This window comes from Patella vulgata, chromosome 3, assembly GCF_932274485.2.
Source record: "Patella vulgata chromosome 3, xgPatVulg1.2, whole genome shotgun sequence".
Taxonomy (NCBI): Eukaryota; Metazoa; Mollusca; class Gastropoda; family Patellidae; genus Patella; species Patella vulgata.
This window is the reverse complement of record NC_065881.2, coordinates 51,432,126-51,450,920: the sequence shown is the minus strand read 5'-3', so window position 1 is coordinate 51,450,920 and position 18,795 is coordinate 51,432,126. Positions and strand designations below refer to the sequence as shown.

General features: G+C 34.5%; 1 protein-coding gene across 2 annotated transcripts; it reads left to right on the top strand.

The window, feature by feature from the left end:
• Window positions 1-8,035: 8,035 nt before the first annotated feature.
• On the top strand, window positions 8,036-18,726 carry LOC126815597 (uncharacterized). 2 transcript variants are annotated; one of them, XR_007677997.2, is made up of 3 exons: window positions 8,036-8,308; window positions 9,465-9,588; window positions 10,176-10,273. XR_007677997.2 is itself a non-coding variant. In XM_050541313.2 (2 exons), the coding sequence occupies exons 1-2, from the start codon at window positions 8,304-8,306 to the stop codon at window positions 16,555-16,557; spliced, it is 5,055 nt and encodes a 1,684-aa protein (XP_050397270.1). In that variant the 5' UTR covers window positions 8,065-8,303; the 3' UTR covers window positions 16,558-18,726. The 2 variants fall into 2 exon arrangements, 1 of the variants encoding a protein (XP_050397270.1); XM_050541313.2 differs by lacking the exons at window positions 9,465-9,588; window positions 10,176-10,273 and adding an exon at window positions 11,508-18,726 and having other exon boundaries at window positions 8,065-8,308.
• The last annotated feature ends 69 nt before the right edge of the window (window positions 18,727-18,795 follow it).

Here is an 18,795-nt window from a genome sequence, read left to right as displayed (position 1 = left end):
GTAGCATTTCACTTGTTTTCTTGCCATTAAAACACACTGAAGTAGTATATGTGCACTTGTGGTTGTCATGGGACATGTCCATTGATATGGTAGACTTGGATAATGTATATATTATTATATTTTGGAGATGTAGTAAATTATGATATATTGACGTACATGCATGCATTTTTGATGTTATGTTCATGGAATGAATAGATGTTGAATTTGTATATTCCACAATATTTGTACATATTGAAGAAAGTGTTCTGTGATCAAGTATTATCTGTAGTGACTATTTGTTAACTATTTTAAGATTTCTTTCGGTGTATTTCTTTGCTACATTTTTACATTTTACAGTGCTTAATCTACAATATCTTTAGTTGTATTTGGAAGTTGTATAGTTACAAAAGAGAAATTCATTTGCATCTTTGTTCTGATATTTTGATACCAGTATTTGTTTAGATGTACCTATAAATAGAAGAAGCCTCAAACATGTATAATGATTAATATTTCTACTTGATTTTATATTGATTATTATTTTGTCAATTTGTACTATACAATAACAACTCTCATTGTTTATTCAATATATACATGTACAGTTTATGAAAATAATTAAAACATAATTATACATTATCTATAATATTGCTGTAAGGAGAAAAGTGGTGATGTCTCGTTATGATGAAATGATAGAATATTGTCCAGGTATGAACGGGTCATGTGTAACTTTTCTTCTAATAATTCCTTTGTCCATTTGTTATAAACTAAAATAAAGTTGTTCTATATATATATATATATATATATAAAGAAAGGTTGTTCAAGTTGTTTATTGATTTACATCAATTCATTATGTTTTTGCTCTGAGAATTTCAAAATATAATTTAGACAATACAGGTATGGACGCAGTGGAAATGAGATACTGTCAGGGTAGTGACAAATCGTAATATGGGAGGCACTCATGGGGATTCAAAATCGGAAGAAGTCTTAAAAATGTGTTTTGGATTATTTTAATGCTGGAGATGCATATTATTGTCGAGGAACTACCCCTCACACACCCCACTCCAGACCCCCAGTGTTGATGGTCCTGAATGCTGGTTGAAACCTGGCTATTCAAATTTAGGACTTTTCATTCCCATATCCAACATTAAACCCATCCTACATTGAGTGGGTGGTGGTGTTAGTTCCAGTGCTTTAGAAATTCTATCATTCTTCTTAACCAGCCCTTACTTGAAACAGTTAGTGATGATGTATCTCTCCACATTCTTCGCCAGCCAAATCAGCCATGTCTGAGGTGGGAGGATAGAGTGAAAATAATGAATTACTCCTCGGAATGCTGAAGTTAAATAATTTCCTGGGATTCAAGGGCCAGTCGATTTTTTTGCTATAAATATGGATGAAATGAATACTTACAGTTTTTATATGCCTACATTTTCACGTGGACATATATTGCCATCGCCCCTTTCCTTTATCACGTCCACAAGTTGTTTTATGGACAGTCTACAGGTCACAATTTTTTATTCGATTTTGACGAAACTTGAAATATGGGTTTATCTCCCAAAGATATTGGTTCCTTCAAGTATCGAACCGTAACTTTATGGATTATGGCCCCTGATTGTACGAAAAATCACGTTTTTTAGCTTGTGGACACTCTATATAGTCACAATTTTTTTTATCCGATTTTGATGAAACTTGAAATGTATGTTTATAACCCAAAGATCTCGGTTCACGCTTTTAGCCTGTGGTACCTCTAGAGGTCACAATTTTTATCTGATTTAAAAAAAAAAAAAAACGTTTAAATATAAACATACATTATGCAAGAGGAAAATCTGCCTAGGCCTGAAATGTAATATGAACTATTAATTAGACATTTATTAACAAAACAAGACCATAATCAACTGTCGATGGCATCGGATACTTGAGATTTTAACTAGATTAGAACGGTTTCCCATTTAAAAATTTAATCTAAAAATGGAAAAGCGAGGCTAAGTCTCGAATATACCAGTGTCATGGTTACCACAATGCACACATCATGTCAAAACTACAAACAATGATAACTTGGCTCAGAATGAAGTAATCTGAATGAAACTTTCAATATTTTCATTTTACATTATATATTTTTGAGCTATTATAGCAAGAATGGTCAGCTCTTTATCTAAATCTTACATAATGTATCTTTAAATATATCACCATTGTTGAGTTCAGATTTTGTGAAAATCGGACCCAAACTACCGGACAAAATAGCCGGTCCTTGTACACAAAAAAGGTTGTGGACCCTGTAGAGGTCACAATTTTGATCCGATTTCAATGAAACTTAAAATATATGTTTCTATCCCAAATTAAGAAATGAGTTCCTTTTGATACTTAATTGTGGCACCTGATTATACGTAAAATCGCTTTTTTTTTAGCTTGTTCTCTGTCCATCTCTTGCAAAATGTGGGCATATCTTGCATGGCAACCCCTTGTTTAAAAAATTGCCAAACTTGGAAGCGGGTAAAATAATGATGGTAAACGTTTAACTACCGGTAAGCCATTTGGTGCGTATTCTGGAAGTTTTACAACAAACGGTCTGTAAACATAGGTTATGTGCAATTTGTTTAAACAAAAAAATAAAACGGGAAATTTTGCTTGCTGAATGTTTTTGCTATATAAGATAGGGACTTTTTGACAGATTTTAATAATCTTTTATTTTCTTTAAGATTCTTGAAAATTTCAATTTTTTTTATAGACTGTTTTTTATTTTGAAAATTATGATCAAGTTTCTTATAACAATTTCTTGTAATCAAAGTGTTTTCATCATGGTTGTTCTAATCAATGTTTTTAAATCTCTCATTGAGACCATATGGGAAAATGGTCTGTAATTAAGTTATCCAAGTTTCCTCTGCATGAGTTCTTTTTTGTGATCAATCTTGCCATTAGTGAGGTGTCCTGAGCCGGAAAGTTTTTGAATTACTTGTACTCTATATCCAAAGTCCTTACAGGGATTTTGCTTAAGATGTTGATATAATAGCAGTTTGTGTGCCTTTTCAGAATTTCCTGCAGATCTATGATTATTAAACCTTGTTTTACAAGATTTACTTGTTTCCCCAACATACTGTAATCTGTAAGATGGTGGTAGCAAGTTACTAATGGAGTTAGATAATCCTGACACCTTCTTAGCATACCTTAATAGGAATATTACTCAGTCCACCACATTGGCTGACATTGACATGTTTTATAATGTGACTATGAAAAACAATATTCATGTTTGTTGTTGACAGTTGTTTGTTGCCAAGTAATATCTTTATAAAAGAAATAAAACTTGGGTGAGGTCACTATCTCAAGCCAAGAATTTGGTATAAAGCTGCCAGAGCACCACCCAATTTACATCATGGAATTTTTCATTTTTAAAAGAAGTTACCACAGTCATTTTGATTGGTTTATTTCTTATTCTATTATAATTCATTAAAAAGATGAGGGACAATGACCCCCAAGTTACAAATAATCACATGCTGGCTTCTTTTTTGTACAAATAAAGGTCTACTTTGCATGACTGCTTAGACAAATGTACTCTGCATGGCTGCTCAGACAATCTTTGACATAACACCTACTGTTCTGTTTCATTTTTTAATTCAGTTATCTCAAAGACAAATCCTAAGCAAGGTGTTGATACCTTAATTATTACAGCATCTCATAATTACCAATATCACATATTAATATATGTTACAGAATGCGTATTCTACAAATCATATCCAAAATTTGATAATAAAGACACAAGTGTTTTTATCTCACTAGCACCCAAAATATGTTATAGAATGCATATCCAAAATGTGTATTATCTCATACAAAATTGAAAAAAAATATGGATAATTGAAATACATATCCAAAATTTAAATGAGTTTATAGAAAATTTACCAATTTAAGGATAATTGAAATTTTGACAAAGTGGTGTAAACAATTTTTTTATGAAATCATTTAAATTTTGGACAATAGCATAACAATGTTTCCTTGTCGGTCACCTTTGATTAGTAGGACTTTTTTTATGCTAGCTGTACTGTATTTAAATAAATTCACAATTTGAGGGATATACCAGCAAGAATATAGATTTTAATACATATTCTATTTAAATAACTATTTTATTCATTTAAATTTACAAAATTTATATAATAAATCAGCTTATATAAAATACATATTAAAGAATATGTCAGACATAATTACTACATCATAACATCAAATTAACATTTATATTATTTTGTGACTAACAAATTATTATTCAACATAAGTTAACTGGACAAATTTTTCAACAACCAATATTAATATGAGATGCCATGAGATTGCATCCTGTCGGCATTTGGTTTAACATCCACTCAACACAAACTTGGTCATTCTGGGACTACCATACAGTTAAATTTTATTTCATTAATTCGCTTGCGCATAGGGGTCTTTAGCAGTGGTAGGAAACCTGAGGACCAGGAGAAAACCTATGAGGTTGAACAGGCGACCCTACTCCTTGTCATGTGCAAGCAGAGGACCGAAATCACGCCACTTGACTCAATGACAGATCTTATGACCGTTTAACCATTCGGCCACCCAGCCCCCCAATTCAACATAGAGTTAGCAGGCCAGATTCACACATACGGTACACAATATTCTAGGGGTAGGAAGGCCATGATTAACTCTAATTCTCAACACAATACTTTTATATAGTTTGTATGAGAAAAAGGAGTGGTTCCTGAACATTATTTCCTCATTGCCATTATGTACTCTGTTACACATCCATGACATGTATGTAGTTCACTAACATTCTTAAATCTATTATAGGCTAACTTTTCTTTGAAACTGCATTATAATGCCCATCCTAATAAAATAAAAGGTTAATTGATTCATTGGTTATATCAAAATTGCATACTTTATTAGGTCAAGAATGTTCGAATCACCCGATAAAATTTGTTTTTCCAGAAATATGTTTAAATTGTTTACGCATGACACACCTTGCATAATTTATATAATCTTGAACTATTTAAACTTCATCATAATAATTGATGATACAACGGTACGTTGGGTGAATCATAATTTAGGACAAACAAACAAAATGTCGTGGGGACAGACACGAGGCGTCCTTGAATAATGGAATCGATGACTCATCATATAAGTCACACAATTTAACTTTATGGGGTCGATGTACACAGAATGAATAATTTTACAAATGGACCCGTGGTAGCGTAAACAACTTTACTCATTTTATCTCTGAATGAAATTTACTAGACGTTAATTGGTTCGTTTATAGGGCAAAAATTTCGTCATAAATCTTCTATCCAATCAGAACGGAGATGGCTCGTGCACTGCACCATGTTATTTAACCGAGTTTGACCTGTGCCAGGACGTAAACAAGGACAGTGTCAGATTACAGGAAAAGTTTTTTTTTACATCATGATCAATATTACTAGCTACCACTTAACACCAATTAAATTTACAATGCAATATTGCGTATTTGTGCTCTATAAATTACGTATACATTGACGAAAGACGATTACACGTTGTCATTGCATTGGCCATGATAAATATTGATTAGTAATAGTATATCCGTCACTTCCTAATTTACTAGCTCGAAATTAAGCTGCCTGATAAACAAAGCTTTAATTGCTTGCGTCATAATATAGTGGACCGCTGAATTTTAATTTTGTAGTGACGAATACAACTTACGGTACATCCATCTCTTTAAAATAAAAATAAATATAAAAAAAAATCGCCCCGCCCTGAACTTTGCAACCCTGAAATAATTGTGTACGTGTGTGTGTGTGTAGGGGGGGGGGGGCAGTGAGGCGTGCATGCGTGGCAAACCAATGGGTTTATTATGCAACATAGGGCACAGCAGGTGCCAGAATTACAATGACTGTAAATGTTTCGTTCCCTAGGAAGCCCAAGGCGCCATTAACATGCATCGTGGGATATAAAATATACGTTAGAGCAATTAAGTGTACCCCCATTTATGTATAATTCAGGGAAAGTTATTCTGTTTTGATATTTCAAATTCCCGACTCTTTTAACCCTTTTGCTACTGACGTTTCCAAATAGTCTTTCCACAACATTTAGTAATACTAATTGAAGCTATCGCAGGGAACAAACCCGAAAGGAAGTATCCGACCTCATCACCTAGTTTACCGGTCAATGAAGATGTGCTAAGAGGGAACTTTTTCCCCGACAGCAATTGAAATCTGTCAAGGGTTCTTTTACGTGCACACCAACGTGTAAACGGGACCTCGGTTTATCTTCTCACTCGAACGACTACGTACGATCCTTGCCAGACTGTCGCTGACAAGAAGGGGGGGGGGGGGGCACATCTGGAAATCACGTAGAATAGCGGGATTGAACCCAATTAAGGGCCTTGTCATGAAGCCACCGCGATTTTAAACACGGGGCCCTGTCTCACAAAACACGCGGTGTTGCCCACACAGACAGAATTATCATTTATCCATGACGATTAAAATGAGAGATATTGTTCTTGTACAACTTAATATTCTATGCCGAAGTTGTAAATTTATGTTAAAGATGCATTATGTAAGATTTAGACGAAGAGCTGAAAGTTCTCGCTATAATAGGTAGGCCTAATGAAAAGGGGATATGTTGAAAATGTCTGTCAAATTACTTCTTTCTGAGCGCAGTTATGAACGTTTGAAGAACAGAGTTGTCTCAGTTGTCATTGCTACCTTTGGTACGATAATAAACAAAGTATCGATTATCCATTTTTGAATTAAATTATTAAATGCCAATCGTGTTTAAATCCGTGGAAAATCAAAAACATCCAAAGATCTAGAGAGTGGATTATGGGATTGACATGTGAATAAATAATGTTAATTAACAATTTATAATATTTGACGCCAACAAATGACCTGCTTTGGGTAAATATTGCTCTGACTTGCTTTTGATTTCTTACCAGTACATGTAAGTCACATTTGAAACACGTATCGTTCCGGCAGAGAGATCTAAGACAAGAAAGAAACCCGAGAGAAGTCAGCTAAATAAATTTATTCTGACTATTTAAAGTTTTATATATAAAAATATAAATTCTTGTATAATAAAGGGCACGTTGATTGTGGCATGCGCATTTTATGTTCATATGTATAAACGACCAATAGTTATTTCAATTTTCCAAATGACCGGTCCACGCCGTATGGTGGCTGTTAGCGGCCATTCAAATGAATCTAAATCGTCGCCTTGTGAAGAAGGCGACAAGTCGACAAGTCGACGAAATCAACCCGCCGACACGACAAAATAACCCGACGATCGTCGCCTTCATTTTGTCGTGTCGGCGGGTTGATTTCGTCGACTTGTCGACTTGTCGTGCGGCGACTTGTCAAACTCGAGCATGCGCATTTGCTGATTGGATAACTGGCACGCGACAAGTCGACGAAATCAACCCGCCGACACGACAAAATGAAGGCGACGATCGTCGGGTTATTTTGTCGTGTCGGCGGGTTGATTTCGTCGTGCGGCGACCTATCGCCGTCGACTTATTCACAACCGCGACGAAATACAAAACAGAAGTTAATCTGTGCGCATGCAAGTTATCCAATCAGAATATGCGCATGCTCGAGTTTGACAAGTCGCCGCACGACAAGTCGACAAGTCGACGAAATCAACCCGCCGACACGACAAAATGAAGGCGACGAAACGGGTTATTTTGTCGTGTCGGCGGGTTGATTTCGTCGACTTGTCGCCTTCTTCACTAGTCGACGATTTAGATTCATTTGAATGGCCGCTAACAGCCACCATAACGCCGCGATCCTTTTTTTAAAATCCCACACCGTTCCCAAGTCCGCAGCACGGGCTATAGGCAAGTGTAATATTACGAGAACCTGAAGAATAGGTATATAACAAGTTTATAGAGAATTGCCAAGTAAATTGACGAAGATAATAATTATCCAATCGGTACGGAGTGCCAGACTTTAAAATTCGATGCTAATGTTATTTATTTTTCTATGGATCTTGGATTCTGCTAGCAGGTAGCGCGAATCACCATACATTTATGTACTGGCAATGTCAATATGTCCATGTCATCGAAAATCCGCTGATGTGTGTGAACAAAACAGACAGCAATATATGGGGGTCTAAATCCTGTTTTCCAAACTACATGATTAAATCGGGATTCACCATTTTCAACACACAGCATTTGCCATTAACAACCCTTTCTTTTTATTTTTTTTTATGAAAATGTGTGAATCTGTATCGTACAGCACGGGAACCTATATTTAGTAACCGCGGTCGATAATCTGCCAGCACGATCGGCGAACAACATGGTCTCTGCTCGCTTCTCACAGAATTTGATGATAACCTAGAATTCTCGAATAAATATGAGGTAAATACTTATTTATTCTTAAGATGTATGTTCTTTGACGACTGGTGCCTTTTTTGTGATGTCCGGGCCTGTCAATTTAGTTTTTATACAGGCAGCTGCAGTTCTACGTCATGACACACTCACACAGTGGAATATATGGCAACTACCAGGAATTTAATTGAAGACGTCATTTTTTATCTTTCAAATATTTCATTATGTCCGTATATATATATCGGATTCGCGCATGACCATTTCGTTTGAGTGTGTTATTTCTTAAATATTTGATTGGGAATTAAGAAATATTAACATCATTTATTTCCCCAGTTATCATGGTAAACGTCAAGGGTGTGCATTATGACCCGTTCGATTTTCATTCCCTGCATAAGTTATGATGATTTGTATGTCTGCCGGCACTCCACTTCAGCAACAGTTTGCTTGCGTCGCGGTGTTATACGGCATAACAGACTTCTATAATTGTAACACTATATTGATATTATATTGGATACAAAGTTACATTACATATTTACAATAACATATAGGGCGGAATAGCCCCCATTGGACAGAAGTTTAACAGGTTTATTAGATACAAGGTTTCTGGTTCGTACCCGTAGTGCACTCTGTGATCCATATGCGTCAGTATTTGATCCAGCAGCTACACAGATCTATAATCAGAAGTTCGGTTTTCATGTTAGTGATATTGTCCTTAGTCCTAGGATTTATGTCTAGCCCTCATGGGTGTAAATTTGAACTAAAAACCAATGTCCAATGTAGCTGTAGATTAAGTACAGCTGTCTTGTCAAAATTAATTGGCAATATGGTTTGTACAACAATTATAAATAATTACTTGTCTGCGATATCACCTCGGTGGAAGCGGACGTAAAATACAACTAACCCATCATCATATAAATAATTATGATTTTACATATTTTCGGGTAATGTTACATTGTATTGTCTGTAGTGTCAATTTCCTTCTTTTGTTCCATTTAGGAAATGAAATGGGGTTTAATGTCCTACTGTACTAGTAGTCTCGGCCAATGACGACGGGGCATAATACAGTGTGCTATGATGGGAATTTTGCCTGAATAGTGGCCCTTCGTTCAACTCTTATATCAAATTCCAACTGCTAAGGGATCTTTTACATACAAGTCAATGTTCACATGGGACTTTTGTTTTTCAGCCCATCTGAACGATTATATGTTGGTCCATGCCCCTTGTACAGTTGACAAGGGGAAGCACGACCAAAAATCCTGATGAACTTCCTCAGCCAACACCAGGATCAAAGTCTAACAAGGAATCCCCAGGTTAGTGAGTCTTACTGAGCCACCATGGATCCTAACCAGGAAGGCCCAGGATTAATACCTGTGTTGGCCGAGAGAGTTCCCCGGGGATTGACTGGAATGCTTTCCCCTTGTCAGTGGTGCAGGATTTAAGTCATGGCATGGAAAATCTAGTTTCACAGAGGTTCCATTTATATGTTGGAGTGCACAAAAATGTTGGAATTCAGAATTCAAAATCTCACCTTTGAACTAGGGAATATGCTTGCACAGCAGTTACTTCTGTAAAAAGCTTTATAATAATTCTAATTTTTAACTGATATATGAAAGTACTTTCACTACCTCCTAACTAGATGTATATTTGCCAGAGCAGAACAGTAGGACGTAAAAAGATGTATATTTACTCCTGGTGCAAATTTGTACACATGTGTAAATGCATTTGCATTACACGATTTGCAGGTGTGATTAATTGGAACACCTATGTAGATTTGCATGATATGTGTAAGATATGCATTTCAGGGTAGAAGTTATTTAAAGGTGCATTATGTAAGAGCTAAATCTCCCTATTTTTTCAAGTGAACATTAAACCCTCTCTCTCTTTCTTTCTCTTGCAGGTTCCTATCTTGGCTTCAAATGCTAAATAAACTATTATTTAGATGTAAATTCACATGACCAGCTTATAATCAACTCTCTAGAGTATCAGATAGTCGAGATTTAAACAAGATTTAATTTAAAAATGATGAATCAAAACTCAGTCTCCATTAACAAGTAGCATTGATACCATAATAAACAATCTATGCCACATCTTGTCAAAATTTCAAACAGTGATAACTTTGCTCAGAATAAAGTAATTCGAATGAAATTTTCGATGTATTCATTTTGCATTATTTTTTTAGGAACTATTATAGCAAGAATGGCCAACTCTTTATCTAAATCTTACATAATGCATCTTTAATAGAGAGATGGATTAGGTTGGTACCATTTTTGACTGGCAAAGACTTAAAGAGGTTAAAGGCAAATCCTTGAGGAATGTATTCTGGGGATGTCTTTTCTGTTTTAAATCTAAAAATATTACGAGTTTTGGCTAATAGGTCCCTTACAGAAATTTGAATGTGCTAAAAACAGGCCTGAACATAATTAGAATCTGTAACATTTGACCTCCTCTTCATCAAATTCCAACGGTCTAGGGTTATTTTAAGTGCAAGCAATCACATGCATGGGAACTCAGTTTCTCATCTAATGTGAACGGCTAGATGCTGTTCGTAACATTTAACCTCATCATCAAATTCCAACCGTTTAGGGTTATTTTACGTCCATCCAATCGCATGCACGGGAACTCAGTTTCTCATTTAATGTGAACGGCTTGATGCTGTTTGTTGCAAGGCCTTCCATCCTGAATCATTGACAGGGAGATACCACTCTTGAAAAACCAGAGTTACTTTCTGTTGTTGACTGAGAAGGTTCCCCAGGATTTTCCAGCGTTGTTTCCCCTTGTTGGTAGTGCAGGACTGACATGAAACGATGTCTAGTTAATTAGATGGGACGAAAAAGGAGGTCCAGTTTACTCCTCTGTGGGCACTTAAATGAACCATTGACTGTTGGAATTCAATTGCTATCTGGGTAAAATTTCCCTCATAGCACACTGCATGGTGTATGTCTATCTTTATCAGCTGGGTAGCAGCAGAAACGTAGTAATTTAAACCCCATTCCATTCATTCTAACGAGCAAAAGTATACAACCACTATAATAGGTTGATGTGTATACAAAGTTTCATAAATGTATCTTGGATGGTCTATGAGATATGCCCAAGAAATCAAATCAAAAAGATTTTATTTTATTATGTGGATAATAATCCATTATATAGATTTTAATATGTTTTTGACAGTTGACTGGCAAGGCCTAAATCAGGGTTCACCTTTAACAATTTTTTGTTTTTACTTGTTAAGGACAGATATGCAGAGCATAGATGATATAGAAATGGAAGAAGTAAAGCAAGAAAATTTAGCAGAAGTAGAAGGGAATCTAGACTTGTTTTTAAACTCTCAACAATGTGATCCAGTTGATGCTAATGATGAAGCAGAAGTCAACCTAATTATTAAGCAAGAAATAGAAGAAAGCATAGAATTAAAATGTCGCTGCTGTAAATTTGTTGCCTACTCATTTGAAAAGTTAGAAAAACATGAGAACGGTCATAGGTTAAGGGGAACGTTTTTAGAATGTGATTATTGTGATTTTTGTACAAATACGCGTGAGGTAATGATCCAGCATGTCACCAAACATACAGGTGAACGTCCATTCAAATGTCAGAAATGTGAGTTTAGTTCTCGCTGGAAACGTGATTTGATAAAACATCAAGTAAAACATTCTGATGAGAAGAAATTTATGTGTTCTCAGTGTGACTTCACCACCAAGTGGTACAACAATATCCGACATCATCAAATTACACATACCACCGAAAGACCTTTTACTTGCCATATCTGTGACATGAAATTTAAACGTAAAACTGGACTTGATTATCATCTGTATAGACATAATGACTACAAACCCAAAAAATGTTCAAAATGTGAATTCCGATGTAAAACTAACTTTGAGCTAAAGTATCATCAACATAAACACAGTGATATCAGAAATTATCCATGTACATTCCCTGGTTGTACACAGAAATGTAAAACAAAATCGGATTTAGTCAAACATTCCAAAATTCACACGAATATTCGCGATAAAATTTGTGAGATTTGTAATAAGGGATTTGTGACATTAGCCAATCTGTCTAAACACAAATTACGACACGTTACAGAGAGAAACTTTAAATGTGATCTATGTGGAAATAGATTTAAAACAAGAACATCGCTTCGTCATCATTTTCAAACACATAGTGATAACAAACCGTTTTCCTGTGACGTCTGTGGACATGAATTTAGAAATAGACACAATTTGAAAACTCATAAATTAACACATTCTGGTGACAGACAATATAAATGCCCTATTTGTCCGTATGCCGGTAAATTTCCATTCCATATATTTGCTCATATTGGTACATTTCATGGTGATCAGTTTGCATATTTTTGTGAAATTTGTCGAAAACCATTTAGTAGGTATAGTCAATTACAGACGCATTGCGGTAGAATGCATAAAGATAAGGATATGCTCAAATCTACGTATATTAAAACGGAGAATGATGAAATTGCAGAGGGTTCAGAAAACATGGTGAACAAAACCAAGAATAACATGGCTTGTAAAGATGATATAAATATCTTTTCTAAACAAATGGAGACATCAACCATCAAAACCAATTGTTATACAGATATGAATCAAACTACAACAGAATCCAAACTAGAGACAGACACACACTTTAATAATGAAGATCCAACAATTAAAACAGAAGAACCAAATGTCATTATTTACAATATAGGCCCATTCCGTCTTCCTTTGGCTTCAAAAGGTTTTAATTTTAATTTTGATAAAACTGGTAAGAAGCCAAAACACTGGTTCATGGAACCTCACAACATGTCCGATGAAAAAGCTGCAGAAAAACAGAGAGCTTATATCGAGAAGAAGGCAAGGAGTCTAGATAAATCAAGAGGAGCGACCATGAGGAAATTTGGTTGGAAGAAACCACCTTTCAAACCACGACAGACGTCAAACCCCAGATATCAAAAAGATCAAGAAAAGAGAGTGAAGTCCAAGGAAATAGGTCGAATTTTTGTCAAGCAAGATCCAGAACTCAGTGATTTGATAAATGTTGGTCGTAACAGCATTCGAAAGATTAAGATCTGTAAAAGAGCTGGACAGATGATGAAACAATGGAAAGAATTAGAGGTCAAGTTGGAGAAGATTGATGGTGAGGAGACCACTCCATATTCAGTCACAGTACCTTCAACTACCGATTCAGCTAAACCCGAAGAAGCTAAAATTGATATTAGTACCATCAATAAAGAACCTCATTTACCATTAGAACATTCAAATTCACCCCTTTTAAATTCCATAAACCAGTCACAACCTGCACAAAATAAACACAAAATCAAAAAGCGAAAATCAAAAATGAAAACTAATAACAGAGTGAAAAAGGCCAAAATAGCAGAGGTACTGAATGATGTTGGATTAGAGACAGAGATAAAAATTATTCCTGAAACAGACACTAAAGGTATTGTTGATAAAAAAGCAGAAGTAAGACCTCAAACAGAAGCAGAGAAAATATCTCTAACAAAGACATTAATAAGGTCATTTCAAAAGCCAGTAGATGCAGAATTCACTCTTCCTCAATCCAAGAAAGTCACTACCATTTCCAAAGAAGCTGAAATAAAGAAACAGAAAGTAAAAAGACCTGTCGGACGACCAAGGAAAAAATCACCACAGATTAAAAAAATAGCAGATCCTCAATCAAAACAAATCAAATCTGTTAATGATCTTTTGGTTTATCCTTTGCTGGATATTGAACCAACATCAACCACCATAGTTCCTAATAGTGAGATAGGCAAAGTGGATTCTTTAATTCATACTACAGAGAAGAAACAAATGGATAATCCCACATACCAGTCGGAACCAATGGATCAAACTCAACTAGAATTTAGCAAATCTGTACCGACAGAGGTTAGTTCAAGTGAAATTAAAAGTAAACCAACATCAATTCAAGCCACAGCTTCTCCTGCATCTACAGGTAGACTCACATTAGCCATCAATAAATTACTGGAAAAGAAAACCAAAGAGACTTCTGTTTCCCATACACATACCATTACTTCAATTAATGAAAAGGGTTCTCAGTCGGATGTTTCTTCTCCTGAATCCAAACACCAAAGAAAGTCGGAAAGTCCAAGGAAGATTGCCAAAAGATTAAAGAAAGCAGAATCCTATTGTTCAATGGACTTGGAAATTACAGACCCAGATGACATCCCTCTATCACATTGGAGGAAATGTAATGAACAACAATTACCTGAGCAGAAGAAAAGGGAATATGAATTTCAGGATGCAAAGAATGACAAGACTAATCAAAATATAAAACAATCTGTTGGTAGACCCAAGAAATCGGCAAACAAATTGGATAACCATGATGTAAATATAAAACCTTTCAAAGGTTATGTCCCGCTGAATATTCCTAATCCTACACTCAAAAAGACAGCAATGAAAATAAGAGACATGGAAAAAGCTAATTTAACAAATGAAAAAATCCTAGAAAATCTGCTTCGACAACCATTTAGACCCAAGAGAAACCTGACAGATTTGGATGTTTTGAGGCACAAAGATGAAGATCATGGATCAGATACCTCCAGAGACATTAGGACCGGTTTTGAACATAAACGTTCAAATCAGAAAATTAAAATAACAACACCAAAGACGTCAACTATTTCTGATTATAAATCAGTGTACAATTATGGTATAAAGAGCTTAAGAGAACTTTTATCCAACAGCCCGTCTGCTAAACCTGAACTAATCTTGAAAACCACAGATTTGGTTGGTCCTGAGCCTGATAGAAGTTTAAATCAACTTAATATCCATACAGTGGAAGAAAAAGAAGATATCCTCAAGATTCAGAAATGTTTACGAAATGAAAAATACAGATTAAAGAAAATAGCTCCAGAGTGTAGTCCTGTCAAATCTATGGAAAGGATGATCAATTTTGGAAAGAAACGGAAAGAGAAAACTATTTATACCATAAAGAATCTGGATTCCACTTCAGATAACTCAGATTGTCCAATACTCAAACGAGTTCTTCTAAGAAAACAGGAATCTGAATGTGAAAATGATGTTATTATAATTAATGATGAAGATTTAGTTGATAAACATCAGTCACCATGTTCCCCACACAGCCATCAGCTAGGCAATAACTATAAAGTAATAGTAAAAATTCCAAAACCTAAAGAAATTACGAAAGAAAGGAAGACTAAAAAGAAAAAAGTCTCGCCCATAATCAATAAACCAAAGAGGCAAGGAAAAATAAAGGTTTCTAGAATTCCAGAACCAGTCCCAGTCGTTTCTGTCCGTAATGGAGTATCCAACAAAAATAGTGAAGTTACTTCAAAGTTTCTGACCGTTGAACTGGATAAGCTGGGCACAACGATTAACAAGGAAGTGAAAAGAATAAAAAGGAAGTACATCAAACGCTCTGCATTCTGGGTAAATAGGAAATCTGTAAAGAAGAAAAGAAATAAACATGGCAAGAAACAAGAAAGGATTCCTAAAATAACCATTTCAACCATCAAACATCCCAAAATTAAGAAATCAAGGAAAAAAAGTGCTAATCCACATACAAAAGATGCTGCTCCTGTTTCAAGGGAATCTAACGACCAACCATCAACCACAGACATTAAAAAAGTTTTACAAAACTATATTACAAGCAGACGCAACATGTCTCTGAAAAAGAAGGCTGCTAAAAAGGGAAGAAAAGAAAAAGAACCTGCCAACAAGAAAAAATCTGTAACGGTTGTGAAAGATGCAAATAAAATGATTAAGACTAAAAATAAGGAAATCAAAAAATCAAAAAAGAATGAAGTGACAACCAAGACTCAAAACAAAGGCAATAAAACTAAACCCCGGAAAATGAATAATGTAAAACAGTCGAAAAATAAGAAATCTACCCAGGTTGAGATTTATGTTGATGTGGAGGAATCTGAATTGTTAGAAAAAGTTGCTGAAAGTTTGAAAACCCATACCTTTTCGGATCCTACATCAGCACACAATTTGGAAGAAGATGATTCAACCACAATTGATAACAAAGAGGATGGTGATATGATGGTGGAAAGTAACATTTTGATCGCTCCTGATGAAAAGTTTGAAATTCTCCTGAAAACTGAAGATATAAAAACAGAAATACCACTAATACCAGAATTTGCAATTAAGAATGAACCAGAAGATTCTGAAATACAAGACAAGATATGTATAAAACAAGAATCTAACTTTAAGATGGATACAGAATTTCCATACATAGCTTCCATTAAAGAAGAGACTATTGAGAATTATATAATTGACATCAATAATACCATTGACACTGATAAATTATAGATCATATCAAATATGAAAAAAGTATATTATTATCATATATTATTATCAATATGGACAACTACATGTATATTAAGGTATGAAAAATACTGTAAGTAGATATCTGAATATCTTATCCAAGCTTTGAATAAATAGTTTTATTTGAATCAGTTAAAGTATAAATTTAAGTAAATCTGAATGATTTATATTTTGAGTGTACTAGGCGTATACATTAATAAATTATGTTGTTGTGTTATAAATGTTTGTTCATCATTAAATGATGTCATTTCAAGGTAGAAATTTATCAATTGTTTATTTAGATATTGTTTTGTCTAATGAATAGATATATGTTTGTTAAATGTATGTGACAACCGTGATTGTTTAATTAATTTTATTGTTTTGTATCTCAGAATTATTGAGTGAAATAATTTTTTATTTGTTTTTTGGAAAGTATAATTTATTTATGAATGTTGAATAATATTGACCTAATTGTTGCAGCTCAAAATGAGATAGCTATAATATAGGGTTTTAGTTTGTGATTCAAATCCATATCAAAATGAGAAGTAGTCCATTTACTTGGACTGAAAGATTTAACTTTAAATATTGAACTGTTTGAAAGTAATAGCTGAAAGTTGTTACTGACTGGACACAAGAGACAGGTTTATCCAGGCACAAGATGATTGCTAGTAAAAAGCTTACAACAGGAGGTGGCATTTCTTTGAAAATGTACCCAGGAACCTTTTACACAGAATTAATCAGTTTTGTTCACTGAATTGTTCACTGCGATATGTTATTGACTATCCTGGTTCCTTGAAAAGTGATATAGTTTATCTCTGGACAGCCCAAAAATTGCCCTGTGTCCTGTGAATAGCTCCCAGTATTGTAGTACTGTATACTAGTTCTTGTGACCTCCCGGCTATTCACATGAGGCAGGCAGTTTATGGGGCTCTAAGAAACACTAGTATTGGGTGGTCCAAGTGCTAAAGGGTTAAAGGGATGCAGTTCTGTCATTAATGGAAGGATTATGTGAATGTATTTACTTTATTAAAGATGGGTTCCCAGAAAAGTATTTATCGGGTGGTTATTTCCAATAAAAGTATGGCAATTTTGGTATATATGGAAAGTAGAGATATCCAATCTTACTAGAAAAATAATGGATTCTCCGAAAAACACTCATGGAGCGTTTACAGGACAAAAATGTAAGGGTTCCCCTAATCAACAGCCCGACGATTAGGAAGTTCTGCACGCGTGATGTCAAAGGTCACAAGCGAACATATTGAGCGCTATGTACAAGTTGATAAACTTAATGAAGAGTTAGATGACGTATGTGGAAAAAGACGCGGTTAGTGGATAATCCGAGAATTTAATTAGGATTCGATATTTGTAATAAATAGTAAGCGATTAAAGACAACATCGTCTTATGTATGCAATGAATTCTCCTCTGACTCCCAAGACGTGACGTAAACATGACCTGGTTTGATCGAATTTTAATAGCAGGGCAAGGATTTGAAGCAAAATTATGACAAATTAATTAGTTTGAATATGTTTTTGGTCTATATATACCATTAAATCACCCAGTTTGTACGCGGGAACCCATCTTTAAACCATAATCTATATTATTATCAGTATTTATTAAAAAAGGTAATTAAATAGTAATATATATTAGCTAACAATAAGATATAAAATGTTCATAAAAAATAACTTTAAAACAGGTACTAGAACATGCAGTAGTCTTCTAATTTTTGAAGAGTATGCATAGCTGCTCAATTGCTTATCTTAGAAAGCGTTCCATACACCTTGCAACATTTTGTTTGATCTGTCCCACCTTTCGCAGAAAGAGGAATCCAAGTACCAGGAAAGATGATACTTGTTTGAAACAGATTATCACATTTATCATTATAAAAAACATTGGTAACTATTAGTTTTAAAATAGTGGTTGTGATTGACAAGATATGTGGATTTTTTTTTATTATGAAAATTGCAAATTTTAGCTAGCTAAATAATAGAAAGAATATAAATGGGCTTCTACTTCCTACTGATAGTTTCATCAAATGAATTGCTTTAGCTAAAGAATAAAGAACCTCCATACTTAGTCATATATTTATGGACTTAGATCATCATGTATGTGATTATTAAATAATGTACACTGTTTATTTGTTTCATATTGTGTAAGGCTATGTTTATTGTGATAAAATAATTTACTTAAATTTGACATAATTATTTATATATTTTATGTTGTTCTGTTATATTTTTTTCTGTTTA